General features: G+C 43.2%; 5 protein-coding genes across 6 annotated transcripts; 2 read left to right on the forward strand and 3 right to left on the reverse strand.

The window, feature by feature from the left end:
- Positions 1 to 460: 460 nt before the first annotated feature.
- On the reverse strand, positions 461 to 2,109 carry LOC135619912 (zinc finger CCCH domain-containing protein 2-like). The gene has a single exon (XM_065122377.1). It carries the CDS (start codon positions 2,053 to 2,055, stop codon positions 982 to 984), a length of 1,074 nt encoding a protein of 357 aa, XP_064978449.1. The 5' UTR covers positions 2,056 to 2,109; the 3' UTR covers positions 461 to 981.
- Positions 2,110 to 5,956: 3,847 nt separating this feature from the next.
- Positions 5,957 to 7,225, forward strand: LOC135620429 (probable F-box protein At4g22030). The gene has a single exon (XM_065123355.1). It carries the CDS (start codon positions 5,957 to 5,959, stop codon positions 7,223 to 7,225), a length of 1,269 nt encoding a protein of 422 aa, XP_064979427.1.
- Positions 7,226 to 7,647: 422 nt separating this feature from the next.
- Positions 7,648 to 10,941, reverse strand: LOC103996223 (peroxisomal membrane protein PMP22). The gene is made up of 7 exons (XM_009417091.3): positions 10,662 to 10,941; positions 10,485 to 10,583; positions 9,818 to 9,919; positions 9,242 to 9,317; positions 8,294 to 8,364; positions 8,113 to 8,198; positions 7,648 to 8,010 (listed from the first exon to the last, which is right to left on the reverse strand). The coding sequence occupies exons 1-7, from the start codon at positions 10,731 to 10,733 to the stop codon at positions 7,962 to 7,964; spliced, it is 555 nt and encodes a 184-aa protein (XP_009415366.2). The 5' UTR covers positions 10,734 to 10,941; the 3' UTR covers positions 7,648 to 7,961.
- Positions 10,942 to 12,249: 1,308 nt separating this feature from the next.
- Positions 12,250 to 13,570, forward strand: LOC103996222 (inorganic pyrophosphatase 2-like). Its single transcript, XM_009417090.3, has 4 exons — positions 12,250 to 12,422; positions 12,541 to 12,662; positions 12,766 to 12,967; positions 13,061 to 13,570. Exons 1-4 carry the CDS (start codon positions 12,285 to 12,287, stop codon positions 13,433 to 13,435), a joined length of 837 nt encoding a protein of 278 aa, XP_009415365.2. The 5' UTR covers positions 12,250 to 12,284; the 3' UTR covers positions 13,436 to 13,570.
- An 837-nt stretch (positions 13,571 to 14,407) lies between these two features.
- On the reverse strand, positions 14,408 to 18,511 carry LOC103996221 (protein NDL1). 2 transcript variants are annotated; one of them, XM_065122378.1, is made up of 12 exons: positions 18,346 to 18,390; positions 17,757 to 17,847; positions 17,005 to 17,104; positions 16,379 to 16,476; positions 16,188 to 16,276; positions 16,006 to 16,066; positions 15,833 to 15,919; positions 15,672 to 15,749; positions 15,529 to 15,585; positions 15,361 to 15,416; positions 15,144 to 15,279; positions 14,654 to 15,010 (listed from the first exon to the last, which is right to left on the reverse strand). In XM_065122378.1, exons 4-12 carry the CDS (start codon positions 16,472 to 16,474, stop codon positions 14,789 to 14,791), a joined length of 882 nt encoding a protein of 293 aa, XP_064978450.1. In that variant the 5' UTR covers positions 16,475 to 16,476; positions 17,005 to 17,104; positions 17,757 to 17,847; positions 18,346 to 18,390; the 3' UTR covers positions 14,654 to 14,788. The 2 variants fall into 2 exon arrangements, with proteins under 2 accessions (XP_009415363.1, XP_064978450.1); XM_009417088.3 differs by lacking the exon at positions 17,757 to 17,847 and having other exon boundaries at positions 14,408 to 15,010; positions 18,346 to 18,511.
- Positions 18,512 to 20,104: the final 1,593 nt, after the last annotated feature.

The following is a 20,104-nucleotide window of genomic DNA, read 5'->3' on the forward strand; positions in this document are numbered from 1 at the left end:
ACATCTTACCGTATCTCACATGAACCACTAAAATAGTCAGTCAATAGATCGCATCGAGCTTTGCAATACGAGGCAATCGACACACAGCCAGCCCGTCTCTCACAGGCCAAACATCTCTGATCTCGTGATAAGAGTCTCGCTGTTAACAAATTCTCTGGCGACACCAATAACAACCAAAGCACCTCTATGTGTTATCCCTAAACCATGCCAATCTGTGCACCGATGAAGCGGTCAACGGATAACTCGACAGCAAGCGAAAGAGGAGATGTTCCTGTTCTCGGGGGACTAGCGAATTCATGTCGCCATCTGATCTCCTGGCATCGACCGGGCACGATTGCAAACTTTCAACATTGTAATGCAAAGGTTCACATCGGAGGGTCTCAATCGTGAGGTTTTGCGATAAACCAACTCCATCCATCCACGCCCACCGCAAACATTTACGAAGCAAGAAAAGAACCGCTTATGAAAAGAAACATCTGAAATCCACTGGATGGAAACTTAAGATACACAATGTCAACATGGTGACAGAGATGCTACTATAACACCTATTTACAGGTCCAATATTTCAAACTGGACATCCAGCATAACCAGAATGACAAGAAAAAGCAAGACGTCGATGACCCAAATAATGCAGTTTCCGCAGAATGCTGCTTCCTCCTCTAGAAGTCTTCAGCACTCATTCAACCCTTCCTTGTACGGCAGAAGCAGCATAATAGTTATTGAATTCCTCATTCTCTAACCCAAATCTGATCCAACCCTCCGCTACTCTTCATATATATATATATATATATATATATATATATATATATATATATATATACAACAGGAGACAACTTTTTTTTTTCTCTCTTTTTTTTTTTTGACCTCGGAGATCCCAACGTTGGCAACAATTCAAGAAAGAATTGAGGATAATAGCATATTTTTCTTCCTTCAAATCTTCATCACTTTTTGACCCCTCACTTTGCCATTAGCATCTTTCTGCTACTGCAGCAACTCTGACACCCACCCGACGTCCGGCGCGGCCTCTGCCTTCTCAAAAATGTTCTCTTTACTCAGCCTCTCGAACATCTTCGCCCTCAGAGCCCTCCCGGACTCCACCCTCTCCGCCGGCTCCACTTCCTCCAGCCACCTGGCATCGCCACATATCATCGTACTAGCCGTCGGAGTCGATGGCAGGCTGCAGAAGCCAGCATTAAATCCTGCAAACGCGCTTGGCGAGGCAAACCCACCGCTACCCACCTGCAACCCCCAGGAGCTTGGCGCCGACTTGGCCCTGCTGAGCTGTAACTGCCTCAGCGACGCCACGATCTCGTTCACCGACGAGCCAGCATGCCATGAACCCAGCTGCGCGCCGTTGGGTGATATCGGCGGCGACTCCGTCGGCGGGGAGTTGGGCGGCGAGATCCGCACCGACGTTGGCGAGGAGACAAGATTCTTGGGAAGATAAGGCTGCATGAACGACTGCTGGTGAAGAGGCAACCCGTCGTAGGAGTCGACGCCAGCGGCTGCTGCCGTCGGCGAGCTCTGCTGATGGTGTGGAGGCACCACACGGAGCTGATCGGGGGTATGGGCGAAGAAGCAAACGCGGCGGCGGCAGGCGGTTCCGTCTTTGCAGGGCTGGGTGCGGTAGCGATCGGGGTGGAGCCAGCACTCGAACACCCCGTGGGCAAGATCGCATACGTCGCCGCGCTTGCACCCACTGGCCTTGCGGAAGTCCGGACAGGCGGAGCCGGAGTATCGGTGCTTCCGAGGGTCGCGACGGCGGGCTTTCTCCGCCGGGTGAGCGAAGGGGCACTCGGTCCAGTCGTGGGCGCGCCCCCGGGCGCACCGCCGCACCTTGAACTCGTACATCCTGAACTCGTCCGATGCGTACGCGTCCACCAACCGAGCGTTGTCCTCCCCCGCCTCCTCCTCGCGGCGGAGGTAGAGCTGCAGCGCCGCGAGCGTGGCCTCGTCGGGGAGGCCGTCGCCGGCCATCGAATCATCGAAAGAGGACCAGGGTGGCACGTGGACCGTCGGATTGTGAAGGGTGACACCTCGCCCGATCATCATCATCGTCGTCGTCTCTCTCCAGCGCCACTCCTGTTGTCTTCTCTCGCTCTCCAGTTTCCACTGCGCTACATGGCATATAAAGGGGAAGGGGGTGACCGGGGTTGGGTTATTAACTAACCGCGATTATAAAATATCTATAACTGACGGCGTTTCGGGGGGGTTGAGGCGATGACGGGTGGGATGGTTTCGGTTCCGCTGCAGCGGCGTCGGGATGACGGAGGCAGAGTTAAGCAAGCGGTTTTTCGGGAGGCGTGTAGTAGGTGGTGGTGGACACGTGGAGGAGGGAGAGGGATCAATCTATCAGACCTGCGCTTGTCCCGACAGCAGACACGTTATATCTCCTCCACACGACAAAGGCAGTTAGTGAATTCAAAATCCTCACCTTCGGAGCGTAACTATGTGGGCTTCACAGTTTTTATCCAATCAGTAGAAAGGTAAAAGACCCCGGTCGTTGGAAAGGGTTCTTTGTGGGCTTCACAGTTTCGATCCAATCATCAGAAAGGTAAATAATGCGGGTCGACGTTCGTTGGGGATTGTGTAGCGTTGTTATCGTTCAGAATTGATGGTGGTTCGTACGGTTGAGATTGGGCCTGGGGCCGCGGGAATAACTGTTAAGATAAGTCGGTGGAAGCGTGTTATTACTTTTATAGCCTAAGATGAAAAAGGAGTTGGTGGAGTCATGTCATGTCACATGAGCCTCGCTTTATCATCGGTCTTGATTAAGGACCGTCCGATCGAAATCACCACGGCCATGGAGTGGTTTACCGTAAGGCTTGGCTGGGAACGGTCCTTGTCTCGGCGGGTCGTCGTCACGCGAGCCCCGCCGTGATGCTTGTGGTCCGAAAACGCCATAAATGCTGTTTGGGAGGAGGGAGGAGGGAGGAGGGAGGACGGAGGGCCCACGAGAGGGAGCTCCACTAGCGAGTGCACAGCTATGGCGTACTGTCTCTTGCTCCACCAGCACGGTGCAAGCTCATGGAACATCAACGCAGGGAAAAGAGAGCAGCAGCATGTCAGAGTGAGGAGATGGTACCGGTGGATCCCATCCAAATCTAATCCGATCGAACTCCAGTGAGGCGTAGCAGACGCAGCACGCGTGTGAGTGCCCAGATTCGTTGTGTCCAATTATTGTGGTCCAAGCATTCACTGTTTTCTTGCTTCTCCGGAGATACTCGTAAAAGCTACGTAACAGCCACGACAACAATCATGGTGACAAATCCTAGCCTATTGTGTGTTTCAGACAAGGATTAAATACTGGGAGTCACACATTATGTCCTATTCTCCGATGTCCGCTTTGGTGAGATGAATGAGAAGACCGGATGGATTGCCCCCAGCCAAAGTGAAGACCCGGGAGACGACGTAACCTCGACGTGCACTGCTGGTTTGCTTTGGCTCGGGGCGAGGAAGACATTAATGAGAGGAGGGAACAGTTGTGGGATAGACCGGTGACCGACGGCATCGCAAGACGTACGGGCCATGGAAGAAGACCACGTGAAGGATCGGCTAGGGTGTGCGACATGCGTGCACGTCGTTGGGGGGACAGGTAGTGATCGAAGGGAGTAAAGCATGGCTGTTGAATGCAGTACGTACGGCTTCAGACTATCACGACATCTCCGATATCTCCCGCTTCACCGTGACGTGTCCCTCCTTCCCCGAACATTTTCACGGTAAGATCCTCGACGCATTTGTTTCCGGGTATTAATATCTGGTGTGTGTCGTTGTTGCTGCTACTGATTGTGGTTTGGTGCAGTTGTTGGCCAGCTCACGAGTTGACGAATGTAAGATTCGGATTTCCAACAATAGAAGAAATGAAATCGTAAGATATATGTTGGTTATCTTTTATGTGATTAATTAAGTTGGTGGGTACGCTTCTGCGGAGACGAGCACCGATGTGATTCTGACGTGGTGAAACACGAAGCGTCGGCAAGTTTTACGCAGACTTTGGCGCATCCAATCGCAGAATCTAAGAAAACGAGTTCCAATGTGTTTATAGAGTCGAGGAGGAAGAGAGAGAAGCTCTGGGCCATTTCCGAGGCTATGGGGGGAACCCATCGCCTTCCTCCTTCATTACCTCACCTCGATTGACTGCCCTGTCCACTAATTCTCGATCTTCGCCTCCCGTTAATCCTAGCCAACCTCCCGATCCCACTGGTTTAAACCCTTCTTCCTCGGTTCTCAAAGGTCCTCCTCCGGAGGTTCCTTCTGCTAGTTTTCCCTCTTCTGGTACACCGACACCTTCAGCCAATGCCTTCGGCCCCTGCTCGGCCAGCAGCACCTTCGAAGGTTGTTCTCCCTCACGAGGTGTATAATGGCTCTCCCCCTTCCAAGCAGGCTCAATCTGATGGCTCTTCCCCACTGTTACGCAATGCTCGTAGGAAGACTTCTCTTCTTCAGCCCAAAAAAGAAAGCGGGTGACCATCCTCATAGGAGGACTACAAGCGATGGACTTCTCCTCGCTTACTCGACAACAAGCAAGAGAACAACGGAGTCCAGAGTTCATCAGGCATCCATCCTTTTTCAAGATTATTTATGGTAGGTCTTTGTTTTTTCTTTGTGTGATCAGCGCTAAAGAAGAAGTATGCCCTTCCCCTTCAACCACGGCATGTGACCGAAGGCTATAGTTACATCAAGTAGGTTTCTCTCTCTGTGATTTGATCGGAGAAGTGGGTTTTCCTGCCTTGTAGTTAGTACAAGCCCAAAACACCAAGTCATGGATTTAGGTCCTGTGGTTGATCAAGAGGGTTGCAGATCATAATGTTTCCCCCTCATTTCCAACAACACGACACCAGCATAGGAGAAGTTCATCCGAACAACATTTTGAGGCCCCGTCTTCTCGTCACCATCCGCTTCTCGTCTCGTTGTTGACCAGAACGTAGGAACGAGTAATCTGCAAGGTAAACAAAAGAGGAAATGCAAACGCTTGACAAGCATTGTGTCACCGTTGATCCTCCTCGAAAGGCTGAGCAACATCTGCGGTACGTAAGACATGCAGCCGACTGAAGCAACCGGCATATCTATACAGAGGCCGTGTCAGAAGCGTCACCAAACTCACGCATCTTTACCGAGTCAGTAAGCTTAATACTTGGAGGATGAAGGCAGCCTGCAACCTGTGAGGAGCCATCTCGAGGTGAACGAAGCTGAAGCATTTGGTTTCGACGTAGAGATGGAACAGCGACCCTATAATTCGTGAAAAAGATTCCTCGCCGAATATAAGTTTCAGAAATTATACTGTACGATTAACTGTTTGTGTTTAAAGACTTCTTCAATATTTGAAGTTAATAAAAGTTGGTTCACTCGATTCAAAGGGAAGCGTCCGATTTGCTCTATATTCTAACAGTGTTTCATGCGAAGTCAGACTCGATCACTAACGATTTGGAGAAAAGCTTACTATATACTATGTATGATACATGCAACCAAGTGGGATACCACCAAATAGGTCCTCCGAGGAAGGAAGGAGAAAAAGACGGTTGGACTCGGACCCCGCGAATGAGAAGTCAACAGTATGAAGAGGTGGAAAAATGTTAGGGTGTAACAGTGGAAATAGTAGGAGTTCACACTTGAGATTCTCTTTTACGCTTCAACGTCTCCCCGTGTTGGAATCTAAGTTAGTTATTCGATGAACAGAATGTGGAGAAGAAGTCAACCGTTTACGAAGTCAAACTGTGAAACCCAACGACTTTGACTAATTCATCTTCGTTCAGGCTTCTCCGAATTCGATGTTTTGAGGTCTAACCTGCAGTCAGCCGACAATGATCCCCGATCGCTTATATGTGTGAAATGCAGCCATCCCGTTTCATCGCAACCCGGTCCAACAAGTTCTTATTTCCATTTCTTTCAAGTCTGCATCTGCTTCTTCCTCGATCCTTGAAGACATTTCAAAACACAAACACAGAGAGGTTCAGACATGGCAGCTCTCCAATTCCAGATCTTGCAGCCATCTAAATCATCATCATCTGATCGAAGATTTCACGCGAGCCTGTATCCCTCCTCCAATTTCAGAGCGAAAAGCGTCTACCATCAAAAGCTGTCAAAGAAGATCACGGTTGAGGTCTTCATCCTGAGACGAGAGCACACTGCCGCCACGGAGGCACCGACACAAACCGTGCCAGGTAACGAGGACAAGGATTTTGTGGTCAGCGAGCTTCTTGCCATAGCCGAGGCGGTTGCTGATAGAGCCAACATGCATGCCATCATCGGAGCACAGAGAGACAATTGGAATCACCTCCTTACGAACTCCATCAACTCTATCACTCTCATCGGATCGCTCTTGGCAGGAATCTCATCGATACCGGTAGGAGAAGCAACACCGCAGCTACTACCGCTCAAGGTAGCGTCCGTGCTCTTATTCAGCACCGCGACCGGAATGATGCTGATCGTCAACAAGGTTCAGCCTTCCCAGCTAGCTGAAGAACAAAGAAAAGCAACGTGGATGTGGAAGCAACTGGAGCGATCGATCCAAGACACTCTCGCACTGCGAGCTCCAACCGAGTTGGATGTCATGGACGCCATGAACAAGGTGCTCGCTCTCGAGAAGGCTTATCCCCTGCCTTTGCTCCCTGGAATGCTCGAGAAGTTCCCGAAGAAGGTTGATCCTGCTTGTTGGTGGCCTAAACTACGGCAAAGGCGACCAGGAACACATCAGAGGCGTACGATTAATGGCGTAGAAAGGAATGGTTGGAGCAAAGAAGTGGAAGAAGAGATGAGGGGTCTTCTCAAAGTTCTAAAGCTGAAAGATGAGGAACAATATGTGAGACTGGGGAAGGTGGTCTTGAACATCAACAAGACGTTAGCTGCAGCAGGACCTATATTCGCTGGCCTAGCTACCATCGGATCTGGTTTATTAGGTGTTTCGGCGCTGGGGCCACTGCCAGCATTGCTTGCGGTGGCCGGAGGGTCGTTGGCGACCGTGGCGAACACCTTGGAGCATGCGGGGCAGGTAGGGATGGTGTTCGAGCTGTTCCGGAACAATGCCGGCTTCTACAGGTGGCTGCAAGAGGAAATCGAATCCAATTTGGGGGAGGAAGATTTGGAGAAGAGGGAGAATGGGGAGTTATTCAAGTTGAAGCTGGCTTTGCAACTCGGAAGGAGCCTCTCGGAGTTCGGAGACTTTGTGCCCTATGCTGCTGCTTGTAAAGATGAAGATATCAAGGAGTTTGCCGGGAAGCTGTTCTAAAACGAGTTGGCCTTTTCTTAGGTGTAGTAGCACTTCTCTTGTAGAATCGGATGGGATCCCATACATAAAGGCTAGTGGACTTGCTATATGCCGAACTGAGTCACCCAGCGACTTGCTATACTCGTAATCAGCATGTGAACAGCCAACGTTGGCTGCAAATATTGGTGTTCCTCGCCAAGAGTTCACCGGAAGCGAAAGCCTAACTCCAACTCCTTACGAGCAACTGGGGATTGGCTCCCTCTCCGACAGCATTTACCGCCAAGTTCTATGCAGATCTATCTAATCATTCGGCATTTTCCCTCTGTAAGGAGGAACCACAGCCAACAAACAAGTGCTAACCGGAAACGTTGCTGTAACCAAGCAGGATAACTTGGCCTTCTGAAAAGACAAAAAAGAGAGAGAAGAGGCCAGTCAGTCATCTCTTCAATTTAAAATCACAGATAATGCCTAATCAATTCAAATATTACATTCACCCCTGTGGCAAGAGAAGATATACAGAATATATGCTTCATGGCTATCTATGTATATGGTACTTTTGAAGTTTCAAATGTGCAACTCAAAAGATATATTTCTTTCGAGAGGTATGAATATGGAATGCTAAAACTTCAAAGAGGCAAAGATATATTTTGTCGTTTCGAGAATAGAGCCTTCGCCGAGCTATGAATCATATAATTCAAGTCTTGATCTTTTTTGCTTTTTCGAATGAATCCCCTCCTTGCGCCTATATTTCCTTCCATCATTTAGGCAACGCCTTAGTCCTCGCTCTAAGGTTCAAAAATATTCCCCTGTGGATTGCAACGACCACATATAAACATTGTAGTATCAGGAAAAAAAAAATGATGAGGATAAAATGTAAATGAGAATGTCAAACGGGACTAAAATGATACCAGCAACATGCCACAAAGCTATGGAATATAACACGGAACTGTAGCGGCATATACCGATGATTTACCCACCCTACTGCTGGCCAGAACTGCAAAACATAACGATCAGTCAATATATAGTTTTGAGTTGAGCAAACGCTAGAAAACCCACAACTCAGACCAGAGAAGACATCATCTTACGCACCATCCATGAAGTCAACTGCACTGAGGGGTAATCCTTTTTAACTTTGTCCTTGACCTGTGGCCAAGGCCTTCCTACGGGCAATAAAAGTTCAAATCAGTTCCGATGATGCATATGGTATGACGTACATGGGCAAGACACTTGGGGACAAGAAGCGCTAATCTGTCCTAGTTACTTTTAACTCTCAGACTCCACCAACTAGGCGAGAATTAACAATCCGTGTCGCTATCAAAAACTTTCATGGGCACTCATCATAGGCAACTATGAGTGGAGGGAGACGAAGATCTTCTGTGAAGAATACTTATGATGTTTATCGTACTTAGTTGCGACAGACCCAGTTGACATTATTTCAGTTTTTCGCCATAAATCAAGTCGGAAAGCCAAAGTGTAGCCACTTTATTCACCAAATTCACCATTAATAAGATGGGTGGTTGAGATTAAAAAGAGGAACTCTTATTTGCATTAATAAAAGAAGCAGTTCATGTCCATGGTTGGCATGAAAACAGAGCTGTTAAATTTGAACCATTCATATAGTAAGAAACCTTCATTCAGATCACAATTAGAACATATCTTCAATCACCAAACAGTAGCTTGGATCATATCCACTCTCATTCTCTTATATAAACTTTTCAATCAAATCTAGAGATATAAAAATTGTGATTTGGGTAGTTTCAAACTCTAAAAATTATATTTATTATAGTAGAGAACAAAAGGATAGACCATATGTGAACTTCCATCCTTCATGCTAGCTGCTGAAGATATACAAAGGTTCAATTAAACAACAGAATCACAAATGAAGATTAAACATAAAAAATCAGCGATCCACAAACGAACTTACAGAGAAGAGTTTCATTCGCTAACAAAAGTAAGTAATTGAAGTCATGTCAGCATATAATATAGCCATTGACACAGTTTATCTTCATTTAATGTTACTGGTTTAAGGAAACTTACTCTCAACGATCAAGCCATAATATATCAAGAAAAGAAAATTGTTCCAAGGAGAAGATGTCATCTGTTCCAATAGCACCTGAAAGAAAAATTATGAAATTGATAATTTCGTAAGAACAGAGCCATATTTAAGTATGAAGATGTCATATGTTCCAATAGTAGCACCCGAACAAAATATCACGAAATTGATAATTTCATAAGAACAAAGCCATTTCTAAGTATAGGATGACCTAATGATTTAAGAATTAAGAATACATGCTTTCCATTCTCAAAAGATTACAAAACAAGCATATGGACAAAGAACTCAAACATAACATGAAACAAATGTTCTATATAACACAATTTATAAATGTAGGATATGATACAGCATGGAGACAACATCTAATAATACATGAATATTATCATAAGTTATATAATTTTATACTTTGCACAATATAGACTAAAATCTCTGACCATCAAAACTTATGTAAAACACAACGACAGTTCACATAAGCTGCAACATCTTCCGGATATAAGTCGATTGCTACCTTCAAGAAAAGGAGGAAGCTGATAGACATGAAACTAGATGCATAAGAATACCTTCTTAGCTACCGTTTTGGAATCTTTCTTTCCCTTGAAAATGATCTCCAACAGCTTGTGCAAGAAGTGCCCAAAAGGTCCACCATAGGCAAAGCCAAAGAGCTGAAGTACATGATAAGGGAAAGTGTCATGGTGGAATTATGTGAACAAGTGACGGATTTCAGCATGGAAAACAAAAAATGAGCCATGAAGAAAATATAAAAGAGAAAATTTCCATTTGACACAAAAGTTGGTGACGACGACATCGAGTATACTGCAGCTACAAAGTGAACAAGCTAGCTCGGAGCCATGCGAACATTTCAAACAGCTTTGAGTAAAATCTACAGGTAGATTATGTTAGTACTGTGTGCTTCAATTGGGTTGTACCGATCGCATGGTTGTCAACTAAAGTTTGCTTCTCCGACATAAAGGAAATCACCAAAATCTAAAGTCAAGAAGAACCAGAAACCATGGCGCTTGATGGTCTTTGTAGTGACGAATCGAAGGAGCCGGACCCTAATTTTGCCGCGTCGAGGACGAATCTAAACTATTTCTCGTGGAACAAATTTCTGAAACTTAAATCAGCAAAACGCACGCATATTTCTCAGAGATCAGATCAGCCATGCAACCGAACACAAAAGGTGGACAAATCCAACCAAAACCATCAAGCAGAGTCAGTCAACAGTACCACTTTGAGGAGGAGCCGCCTCAGCTGCAGCCTGGGGATGCCCGAAAGCTTCTGCGCCACCGAATCACTGATCCCTGCCAAAACGCCGGTCGTGATCGCCTACAGCCCAAGCACGATCAATAGAAGAAAGAACACAACGTGCTTTGAAGCGGAGAGTAAAAGATAAAAAGTCCGAACTTTGGTTCTCAGAGGGTGCAGTTGGAGTTGAAGCATGTACCGCTCCCATCCCTTCTTCACTACTGCGCCCATCCTTCCTTCTTCCCCTTTGCTTTGGTTGGAGAGATCCAAGACCAGGCGAGGTGGAGGGCGGAGAAACACAAAGGAAGCGGCAGTGGATTACGGAGAGGTGAGGACGCCGGCCTCGACGAATCTAACCAAGATTGTGATCCCAAGTTGCAGGTGGCCGTGCGCGAGGTCCACCGTCAGCAGGGAGAAAATATCTTGGAAGCGCACGAGTGAGCGTACGTGCGATGCAGTTGTGCTTTGGAAATCTTATAAACAGAGCAAATCATGTCATGTTGCATTCAAATCTTATAAACAGAGCAAATCATGTCATGTCATACGTACACTGTCCAAGTAATAGGTTGAAAAATTACAAATACTAGAATCAAAATATATTTATTATAGAATATTATATAGCCTCTAAAATAATATTATATAATATCTAAAGTTTTAGATGGACTAATTATATATTATTCTTATACTTAGATTTTATTAATATCATAATTTTTATACTTAAAAAATTTATACCGAGATCTCTATAATTTTAAAAATAAAATAAATAACTCTATTTATTCTACTGTGACATCAAGTGTTCTAAGATAATAGGATAAATAAAATTATTTGTGCTAAAACATCACGTGTTCTAAGACATGACACGTGACATCAAGTGGATGGATCGGTATAAAAGTAATGAGTAAAAAAGATAATTTTAACATTCTTATGTTTTCAATAATTTTACTGATAAAAAGATAATTTCAAAACGAAAGGGATATTGAAATTATCTTTTTATCCATCACTTTCGTACCGATCCGTAGTATCATATATAATATTTTTCGTCAAAAGATTATTTATTTCACTTTCAAATTATAAAAATTTTAGTATAATTTTTTTAAGTACAAAAATTATAGTATTAATAGCATCCAAAACATACAAGGTATTATATAATTAGCCTACTGATGACGCAACACCAAATATAGCTGCATGGGATCTAAGCTTTCCAATGTAAGTTGGTGTCCTAATTTCTTCCATTTATTATTAATGCAAGTAACCAATATTTCATCTTATCAAGATAAGAACCTTCCATCATGTGCCCTGCATGACTCGTTTGTCATGTAGAACGTATGAGCCCTAAAAGGATAAGTATTTTCCTTCACAACATACATACACACATTAAGTATGCTCAGATGGCTTATGCTCTCTACTCTGTTTGAGCTAATATATACAAGTATATCCTTTTTGAGAAAAGAAAAGGAAGAAGAATTGAAGTACAGCATTATCTTGCGTAAGACAAAGGACATTCCCCACGCCAGGAATATATCATCCGCTTAGTTGAGGGAGAACATCTCGAGAAAGATTCCATATGCTTGATCGATGTTGTCATCCTATGCCTTCAATTTGCCAAGCAGCCACCGACATTGGAACCAGACGTTTCGATCGGTGGCTTCTCGGAGTATTTGAGTCGGAATATTGTATAAGGTGCTGTGGAGGCCATTAACTACAACATTCCATTGGCATATCTTGTTTCCTATAAATACTGCCTCGCACCTCGCATTTCTGTGCATTGCCATTGCCACTGCCATGGCCAACGTCGTTGTGGTGTTCGACTTCGACAAGACCATCATCGACTGCGACAGCGATAACTGGGTCATCGACCATCTCGGCGGCACGCAACTCTTCGATGAACTGCTCAAAACCATGCCATGGAATTCCGCTATGGTATGTATTTTTTGCGGTTTTGGATGCAGTTTGAGTGCCATCAGTCATGTTCTTTATTACTTGCACGAGTTTTTCTTCTCTTGGACTGATCACTGGGTTGCGCTTTGTTTGTGTGCAGGATAGGATGATGGGGGAGTTCCATTCGCAGGGAAGAACAATCGAAGAGATCGTAGAAAGCCTGAGGAGGGCTCCGCTGCCGGCTAACACCATTGCTGCCATCAAATCTGCTTTCGACCTTGGGTACAAATACACGTGCTCGGCCTTTTTCATAGTTGTCGTTGATCGTCACTCTGGTTTCTTTTCCGATCGACCTCTTCATTAATGGCATGCGATCGATCGTCAGGTGCGAGTTGCGGATCGTAAGTGACGCCAATAGATTTTTCATCAACACCATTCTCGAGCACCACGGGCTCATGAGCTATTTCTCGGAGATCAATACGAACCCAGGGTATGTCGATGAGGTGGGGAGGCTTCGAATTTTCCCTCATCACGACTTCGAGACTTCTCCCCATGGCTGCAACCTCTGCCCTCCCAATATGTGTAAGGTGAGTTCCTTTGTTCGCTTGCTGTTAATCTGACTCACCACGTTGTCCTGATGAACACCGCTAATACATACATACATACACGCATGCATGTAGAGTAGAATCATAGAGAGAATGCAAGCATCGGCATTGGTGGAGAGGAAGCGATTCATTTACCTGGGCGATGGAAAGGGCGACTACTGTCCGTCGCTTAGGCTGAATAAAGAGGACTTCGTGATGCCGAGGAAGAAGTATCCCCTGTGGGAGCTCATCGTCGACAATCCTCCTGAGGGCGCCCTCAGAGCATCGATCCATGAATGGAGCGACGCGGAGGAGCTTGAGAAAGTCTTGCTTCGGCTCGTCAACGAGTCGGTGACGGCCGATCGCGGCAACGTCGACAACCAGTTGGTTTCAGTTGACTGCAAGTTTCAGACGACACCACTGTCTTCGCATGAGGCTAATTTACCAAACCCTCTACCTGTTCCTCACTAAACATGCCACTACTTTTGAGCCTCGAAGACGGGTAGAGACGGCAAACCCTTTTCGACTCTTGTCAGAAGATTGCTTTAGAATGCCTTCTTGTACTTGATCTCATACAGAAAATAATTATCCATGAGATATTCGATATGTTTGAGAGATTGCCATACAACAAAAAGAAAATTTCTTTATGAGATATTCATAGAAACCAGTAAAGATCATCATAACTTAATCAACCCCATATTAAAGTCAGTTATTCACGGGTTGAAGTAGCGTTAGTGAATCAAAGTTTGACTACTCAACAACAATGATGATGGAGAACAGTTAAGAGTCAAGAAAGATGTATTGTACCTAAAGTAAAAGATTGAAGATTCAACAAAGATGACGAGATACAGTTTCTATGAAGTTTCGATGAGAATATCAAAAAAATAAATGATGAATAGATCTATATAAATAATATTCGATATAATGTTTATATATATCGGAGAATATTTTTCGGTTTTATTTATATTTTATAAAATATATAAAAGATTTATAGTAGGATTGACCGTTTCATTTTGAATAGTCTTTGTGATTATTTAAATTTTATAAATACATATTATGTACAATGCAGAGATAAAATTATTTAAAAATAAATCATTCAAATGATTATTTTAGAGATTTTATACTCTTGGTTACTTATTTGCAGCAGAAACGTTGAGGTGTGCTGCTGCTAACAGTCCTACGATTAGCTTTTGGAAACCCGAAGGAGGCTCGCAGGCAGGACCTGAGGGCCAATTTATTTGTGCAGATGTAACCTACACAAGCAACACTATCACGGTTGGCTATTCTGTAAATTGATACAGGATTTGGGATGTGTTGGTTTATTACACAAATGATGAAAGATAAGCAAGCAAGACAACACCAATCCAACCCTGTTTCAGGATAATAAATAGCATATATTATTCTGTGTCATATTGACAGGTGGGTACCTCAACAACAAGGACCTCCGAAATAATATCATCCCAAATATTAAGTAGCAGAATAAAAGAGCTACAACAGATACAAAATGATCTATTAGATCGAGGACAATCAGTCACCCCCTTTTATTGTCTTCTTGTCCTCACAAGAAATAAAAGATATACACATCGCACATCTACAAAGTGAATCAGATGGAACCCCACCGATCAGCGATCCCCCACCTCCTCGGTAGCTTGTCCTCGACACATGCTTCTGTTTATCACTTCTCGTATCTACAGTCCAAACGACCAAAAATTTGTATCTATGTTTATAAATACATCTTTAATTTACAGTTCTTGAAGACCGATCATTCAAATTTGCACAAGCTGTCGCCGATCTGCCAGCTAGGTACCGCCACCTTCTTGATTTTCAAACGTGGAGTGAGATCCGAGTCTTGATCGGCTTCAGCTTCACTCCCATACTCTCTGGAGAGAGTAGCTCCGGCGAGATGCACGATGGACTGAGTGGACTCCGTGGGCTGCAGCTTACCTGGCTTGGTCGGTACAAACCATAGCCCATGAGGAAGTATTCGATCGGTATCAGCATTGCGTAAGGCTGCTCTTCAGTCACAACTGATCCACACGCCTGAACCTGCAATGTGATTTCAAGAAACAAACCAACCACACTAATTGATGACAGAAAGACCAACATAAATCAGATGGTAACTTAGAGTACCGAAGAAAATATAGTACCACAGGCAAATATTTCACACGTCATAAAGTACCTCGACCAGGGCACTGAATCTTCTGTCCAGTTTTGTCACCATGTTAATGGCCTCCAAACGGAAGGGAGAATTCTCACCAACAAAAATTAGTGTCCTACACTGAAGTTTCTTCGATGCCTCTGCCAAGTCATATCTCCTGTTTGGGCATTACAACGTTTAGAAATATCCACTAGCTTGCTTTAGTAGAATAACAACTCATAAAGTAATACAAACTTACTCATTTATTGACTGAAGAAATCGCCACACGTTTACACCATGCCTTTGATCCAACAACTACAGAAGGTAAAAAAAGCACAATAATGGAGAAAAACATAAGTATAGCAGAATAGCTTAAACAATCTTCCCAAGTGCAACACAGAGAAACAAAGAGGTTCAGAACACTAACACTTCTACATGCTTGCACAATATCTGATTCAGGAACCTGTGAACTTCCTCGTACTCCCTGCCAACAAGAGAAAAAAAAGAAAAAACTGAAATATCAAATATATACAGCATACACATTCAAAGCATGAGAGAGGGCTGGCGTACCTTACTGAAATATCGATGAAGTAAGGATTCCTTAATCAAGCCACAAATTCCATAAAAATAAAGAAAATTTAACATCACCTGAGAATTTAGAAGCACTTCTTAGAAGAAACATAAATTATTAAGTTTGCAAACATAACTTTGTAAGAATACAAAAATGATACCTTACTATACAACCATTCTGTCCATGAGGGAGCTTTACAAAGGGGTGATACAAGTATCAAACCTAGAACGCGTTCCCTATATTTTGTCTATAACCAAGATAAACAAGATGCATAAACTTAGTGAAGATTCAGAAACCAGAAATTGAAAGGTGTATAATTGGAGAGGAACTTACAGCAAACAGAGTGAGTACGTAAGCACCTGCTGTGACCCCCAAGCACATTACGGGACCCAACCTGTAAACTGTGACGTTTCAAGACACTAAAAACACTAATAACCAATTGCATCCTGACAGAGCACTATGTTTGAGGATGCTACAATCAGAAAACATAATTGAAAAAAGTCATATGATATTACTCAAAGAAATCAAGAACATCTGCCACTTGATCTGCTAATTGATCAACAGAGAGAACTGGATCATTTGGAGAAATTGGAGCAGCACCTAACTGCAAGACGCTTAAAGAAACAGACCAACAAAATCATGTTAACATAAATATGAATAACTGTCTAAAAGAATTTGATTTCAGAGATACAAAGAGAAAATGGACCTCATGTCCTGGAGGACTGATATGGTAGATGCAGAAATTGTGAAGAAGCAAAGAAGCAGCTTCAGGACAAAAGAATAATCCTTGAAAGCAGGACATATCTAAACCAATCAAAAGGCGCAACATGTTAGGTGCAGAAGTTTCTGGCTTTCCAGAAATTTAATATAAAGAAACTACAGATTATTTTCATAATTTAATATGTATTGTACTTTGGAACTCATGTAAATGAATATGATAAACTAAATACAGCCAGATAAGAACATGGTTGCATACACCATCCAGGGCATGATAGTCATGTGACTAGTGTAAATACAGTGTAAGCAGTTTTGAGTAGTGATCAGCATGCCAGTTAAAAAAACAAAAGCAATAATGTTGACCAAATAAACATATCAATGGAGAGAAAAGGATCTTGCATGAACGGGCACTTGACACTAATAACCACCAGAAAGGAAAGGATAATAGCGTTATCCCAGTGAACGCTAATAGTAGTATCAAAACATAGAACAAAGCTTACAGGCTTATTCAATTATACATTTTAGTTCATGATCCAAGTAACCAGAGTAACAAATAACGGGAATATGTAAGGAAAGAGAAACAATTCTTAATCATTGCCTTGACATCAAACTTACAATTTAAAGCAACATCTGGGTAAGTAATAAGTCCAGGCTTCTCGAGATCCCCATACACGGCAACTGATATGGGACCATGGCTTGTTAAAACATGATGTTCCTGGCAATATAGATAATATACAAAAATTTAATCACTTAACAAATTAGAATGACAAAGTTAACCAGGTGAAGATGAAAGAAAGGTCTATTCTAGACATAAAATCTGACAAGGCATGTAATTTGGCACAACATCAAGAAGAACCTTTAGATGATGTATACAAGAGATAATATGCATTGGAAGAACCACCATAAGTTACATTCTCAAGGTTACTTTTGAAGTTTTGAGCACCAGAGCGTACTAGGTGTAGTTTATCAACATACCAGTGACAACAAGATTTGTTTAATACCCTACAATGAGTGGTTTAAACGTGCAGAATTTTTTATAAGAAAAGAATTTGGCTATAGCAACTATTTTTATGAGTTCAAACTAGGTTTATTTTATCTGCGTGCACTTTTAGTTTACAGAACATAAGGGAGATCTAATAGATGTATGAGTTGCAATATTTCACTTTTCAAACGCCAAATTAATAAACTGTTGAAACTTCTATCCACAAACAAGCAACATAATCTAAAAACAAAAGGATCAGTAACATCAAATAGGAGCTTAATTCATTGAAATCAACAAAAAAAAAGCCCTGGAAGCCACTCCACAAAATCGACATCTTTGTCGATATTACTAATACACTACAGTTCCGACAAAAGGTAGATTTTACCTAAAAGGATGCACCAATGATCCTCGCCTATGTAGTTAAAGAAGGGATTCAACAAAATATTTTCCAAAGAAGAATTATCTTTCGATTCAGCCTACACGAAATATGAAAAATATTTGAATCCAATGGAACAAATACCCAAAAAAATGATAAAAAGGATTATCATTAAAAGAACATAGGTAAAAGAATAAATTCCTAGGAAAACAATCAGTCACCAAGTCGGGAAAAAAGAATCAAATACATATATGCAAATATATAGTTAAAGGAGCACTTCACATTTCCAAATCGGATGCCTAGATAACAAGTAACAATAACCATTCCGTAGTCTCTCGATCAACCATTCATTATGTACAAGACACAAACTCCTCGAGAATCCAATTAATAGAACAAAGATCACGTATACAAGTAAAATGAAGCAAAAAAATCCTATAAATAATGAGACCTATCGCTCATATCAAGATATAACTTTGGACAAAACAGATGGAATAATGGTGGCGACAACACTAGATCCAAGATCGCACACGATAGAAAACTACGATAAAAAGGAAAGAGAATACACACTAAAAGACTCCACAAATTGAGAAACCCTAACCTTTCCTCCAAACGAGATCCGCTCCACATCCAGCGAGACCGACGCGCTCGATTCTCCCATCACCAACCCCCGCCCCCACCCCGCTGTCTTCTCCTCAGTCCTCTCCCTCGAGGAGATGCGTCTTTCCTCCGATGGTCTCGGCTTAAATACCAATCTTCCCTTTCTCGACTTCCCCGTGCTGTTTGTTAACCCCGGTTAGCCCACCGACGACGCCCTCGCTAAATCCAAGTTATCCTCTACCGGTGGCCCGGTGAGCTTAACCGCGGGTTAGCGTACCGACAGTTTTCTTTGTTAATTGACGGAAAAGCCCTCCACGGGGATTTGTCTCATGTCGAGGTGCCGCTTGATGAGATCTCTGTCGTCGGATCGGCGGTCCGCCACGGTTTGACCTGTACCACGCGGTGGTCCCTTTGACTCTGGCTCCTTGTCGGGCTACCGGTAGCAGGCCCCAGTCACGGGACCCACCCGTAGACCCGCGACTTGGTAGGTCCGGTCTCTGGTCGCGTGCGGGTACTAATTTCCCGGTCACCCATTTCTCCCACCGCCCTTGGGATTGGAGCTGCATGGCCGCGAGGAGCGGAACCCACCACAGCTGGCGGGCTCCAGCGGGACGACAGGTACAGACGTGCGTGCAGGCAAACTAAGAATGGGTTTGGGTCTCTAAAACGTTCTAATGGATCCATCACATCGCCATTCTTTATATTTACATGTCAACGTGAACCTCGTGTCATAAATGACGTCATATTTATGTCATCGACATTTACTCGGCGAGGGAAGTAGGTATCGCAACAACTCTGGACGGTTGGAAGTCGCGCTCAATCAATGTTTGCGATGGGATGGTAAATCATCATCCCAAGGCAATAATTTGATGTAAACACTGTATCCAATTTAGTCCATTAACCCATTGGTTTCTGGCCAATCATTGATGTAAACACTGTCTCCTTCCTGTAATCACTTCCACTTCCAATTTACTCCTTAAACCTTTAGTTTCTTGTGTGAGTGGCAACAGTCAAATCGAAATTAAGTCAGTATCATCTTTTTTGGGTCATTAAAGTGAATTGTGACTCTCGAAAAGATTTGCTGCTCCTCACTAGTCGAATTATTCCGATGAATAAGAAAAGATGTGACAATCGATGGTGTGTCGGGTTCCAAACCCTCAAGTTGATCTTTTAAAGAATAATTTATCAATAAAGTTTAGATCGATAGTATCCACTGAAAAATTCACATGATTTTTAGTTTTGGTCAATCCTATGATTTAAATCTAAAACTTGGTCGATGTCTGTCTTAATTGTTTAGGTTTCCAATTCCATAAATTCTGCCTATAAAATTCATGTTTTTGATTTAAATTTTAATTGTTACCATTCAAAATTAGATTAGATTCGATCGATATGATACTAATTTTGACCCAATTGTGCTGTAGTGTAGACCACCGTTTTCAAGTAGAGTAATTTATGATCACATCAATTATTTAGTATCTAAACTCGGGTCGTGTCGTCGTCGGATGGTTTAGTAATTTTTATTAAAGTGCTTTAAGATATTTGAAACAAAAGAAGAAGAGAAAGACGATGATAATGATGGGATGAGAGAAAGAAAATAAGTGTAATTTTCTCCATTCTTAATTTTTCTATGTTGCGTCTTTCCAAAGATGTTAGCAAGTCCAAATCAAAATGTTAGTGAGAGCCCAACAACACACCCCTTTCATTGGGAAACCAAAGCTAATATGAATGGTTTGTCACAGGCAGATGATGTGATTGGATGG

The sequence above is a fragment of the Musa acuminata genome, chromosome BXJ2-8, assembly GCF_036884655.1.
Source record: "Musa acuminata AAA Group cultivar baxijiao chromosome BXJ2-8, Cavendish_Baxijiao_AAA, whole genome shotgun sequence".
Lineage (NCBI taxonomy): Eukaryota > Viridiplantae > Streptophyta > Magnoliopsida > Zingiberales > Musaceae > Musa > Musa acuminata.

Coding starts and splice junctions, on each gene's coding strand:
- LOC135620429 (XM_065123355.1), top strand. CDS start 5,957: ATGGCAGCTCTCCAATTCCAGATCTTGCAGCCATCTAAATCATCATCA.
- LOC103996221 (XM_009417088.3), bottom strand. CDS start 18,405: ATGGGAGAATCGAGCGCGTCGGTCTCGCTGGATGTGGAGCGGATCTCG. Junction 16,277..16,378: donor TCAGTCCTCCAGGACATGAG/GTCCATTTTCTC, acceptor AGCGTCTTGCAG/TTAGGTGCTGCTCCAATTTC. Junction 15,011..15,143: donor GATTCAGTGCCCTGGTCGAG/GTACTTTATGAC, acceptor ATCACATTGCAG/GTTCAGGCGTGTGGATCAGT.
- LOC135619912 (XM_065122377.1), bottom strand. CDS start 2,055: ATGATGATGATCGGGCGAGGTGTCACCCTTCACAATCCGACGGTCCAC.
- LOC103996223 (XM_009417091.3), bottom strand. CDS start 10,733: ATGGGCGCAGTAGTGAAGAAGGGATGGGAGCGGTACATGCTTCAACTC. Junction 10,584..10,661: donor TGCACCCTCTGAGAACCAAA/GTTCGGACTTTT, acceptor CTTGGGCTGTAG/GCGATCACGACCGGCGTTTT. Junction 8,365..9,241: donor TTATGGCTTGATCGTTGAGA/GTAAGTTTCCTT, acceptor TATTGCCCGTAG/GAAGGCCTTGGCCACAGGTC.
- LOC103996222 (XM_009417090.3), top strand. CDS start 12,285: ATGGCCAACGTCGTTGTGGTGTTCGACTTCGACAAGACCATCATCGAC. Junction 12,423..12,540: donor TGCCATGGAATTCCGCTATG/GTATGTATTTTT, acceptor GTTTGTGTGCAG/GATAGGATGATGGGGGAGTT. Junction 12,663..12,765: donor AAATCTGCTTTCGACCTTGG/GTACAAATACAC, acceptor ATCGATCGTCAG/GTGCGAGTTGCGGATCGTAA.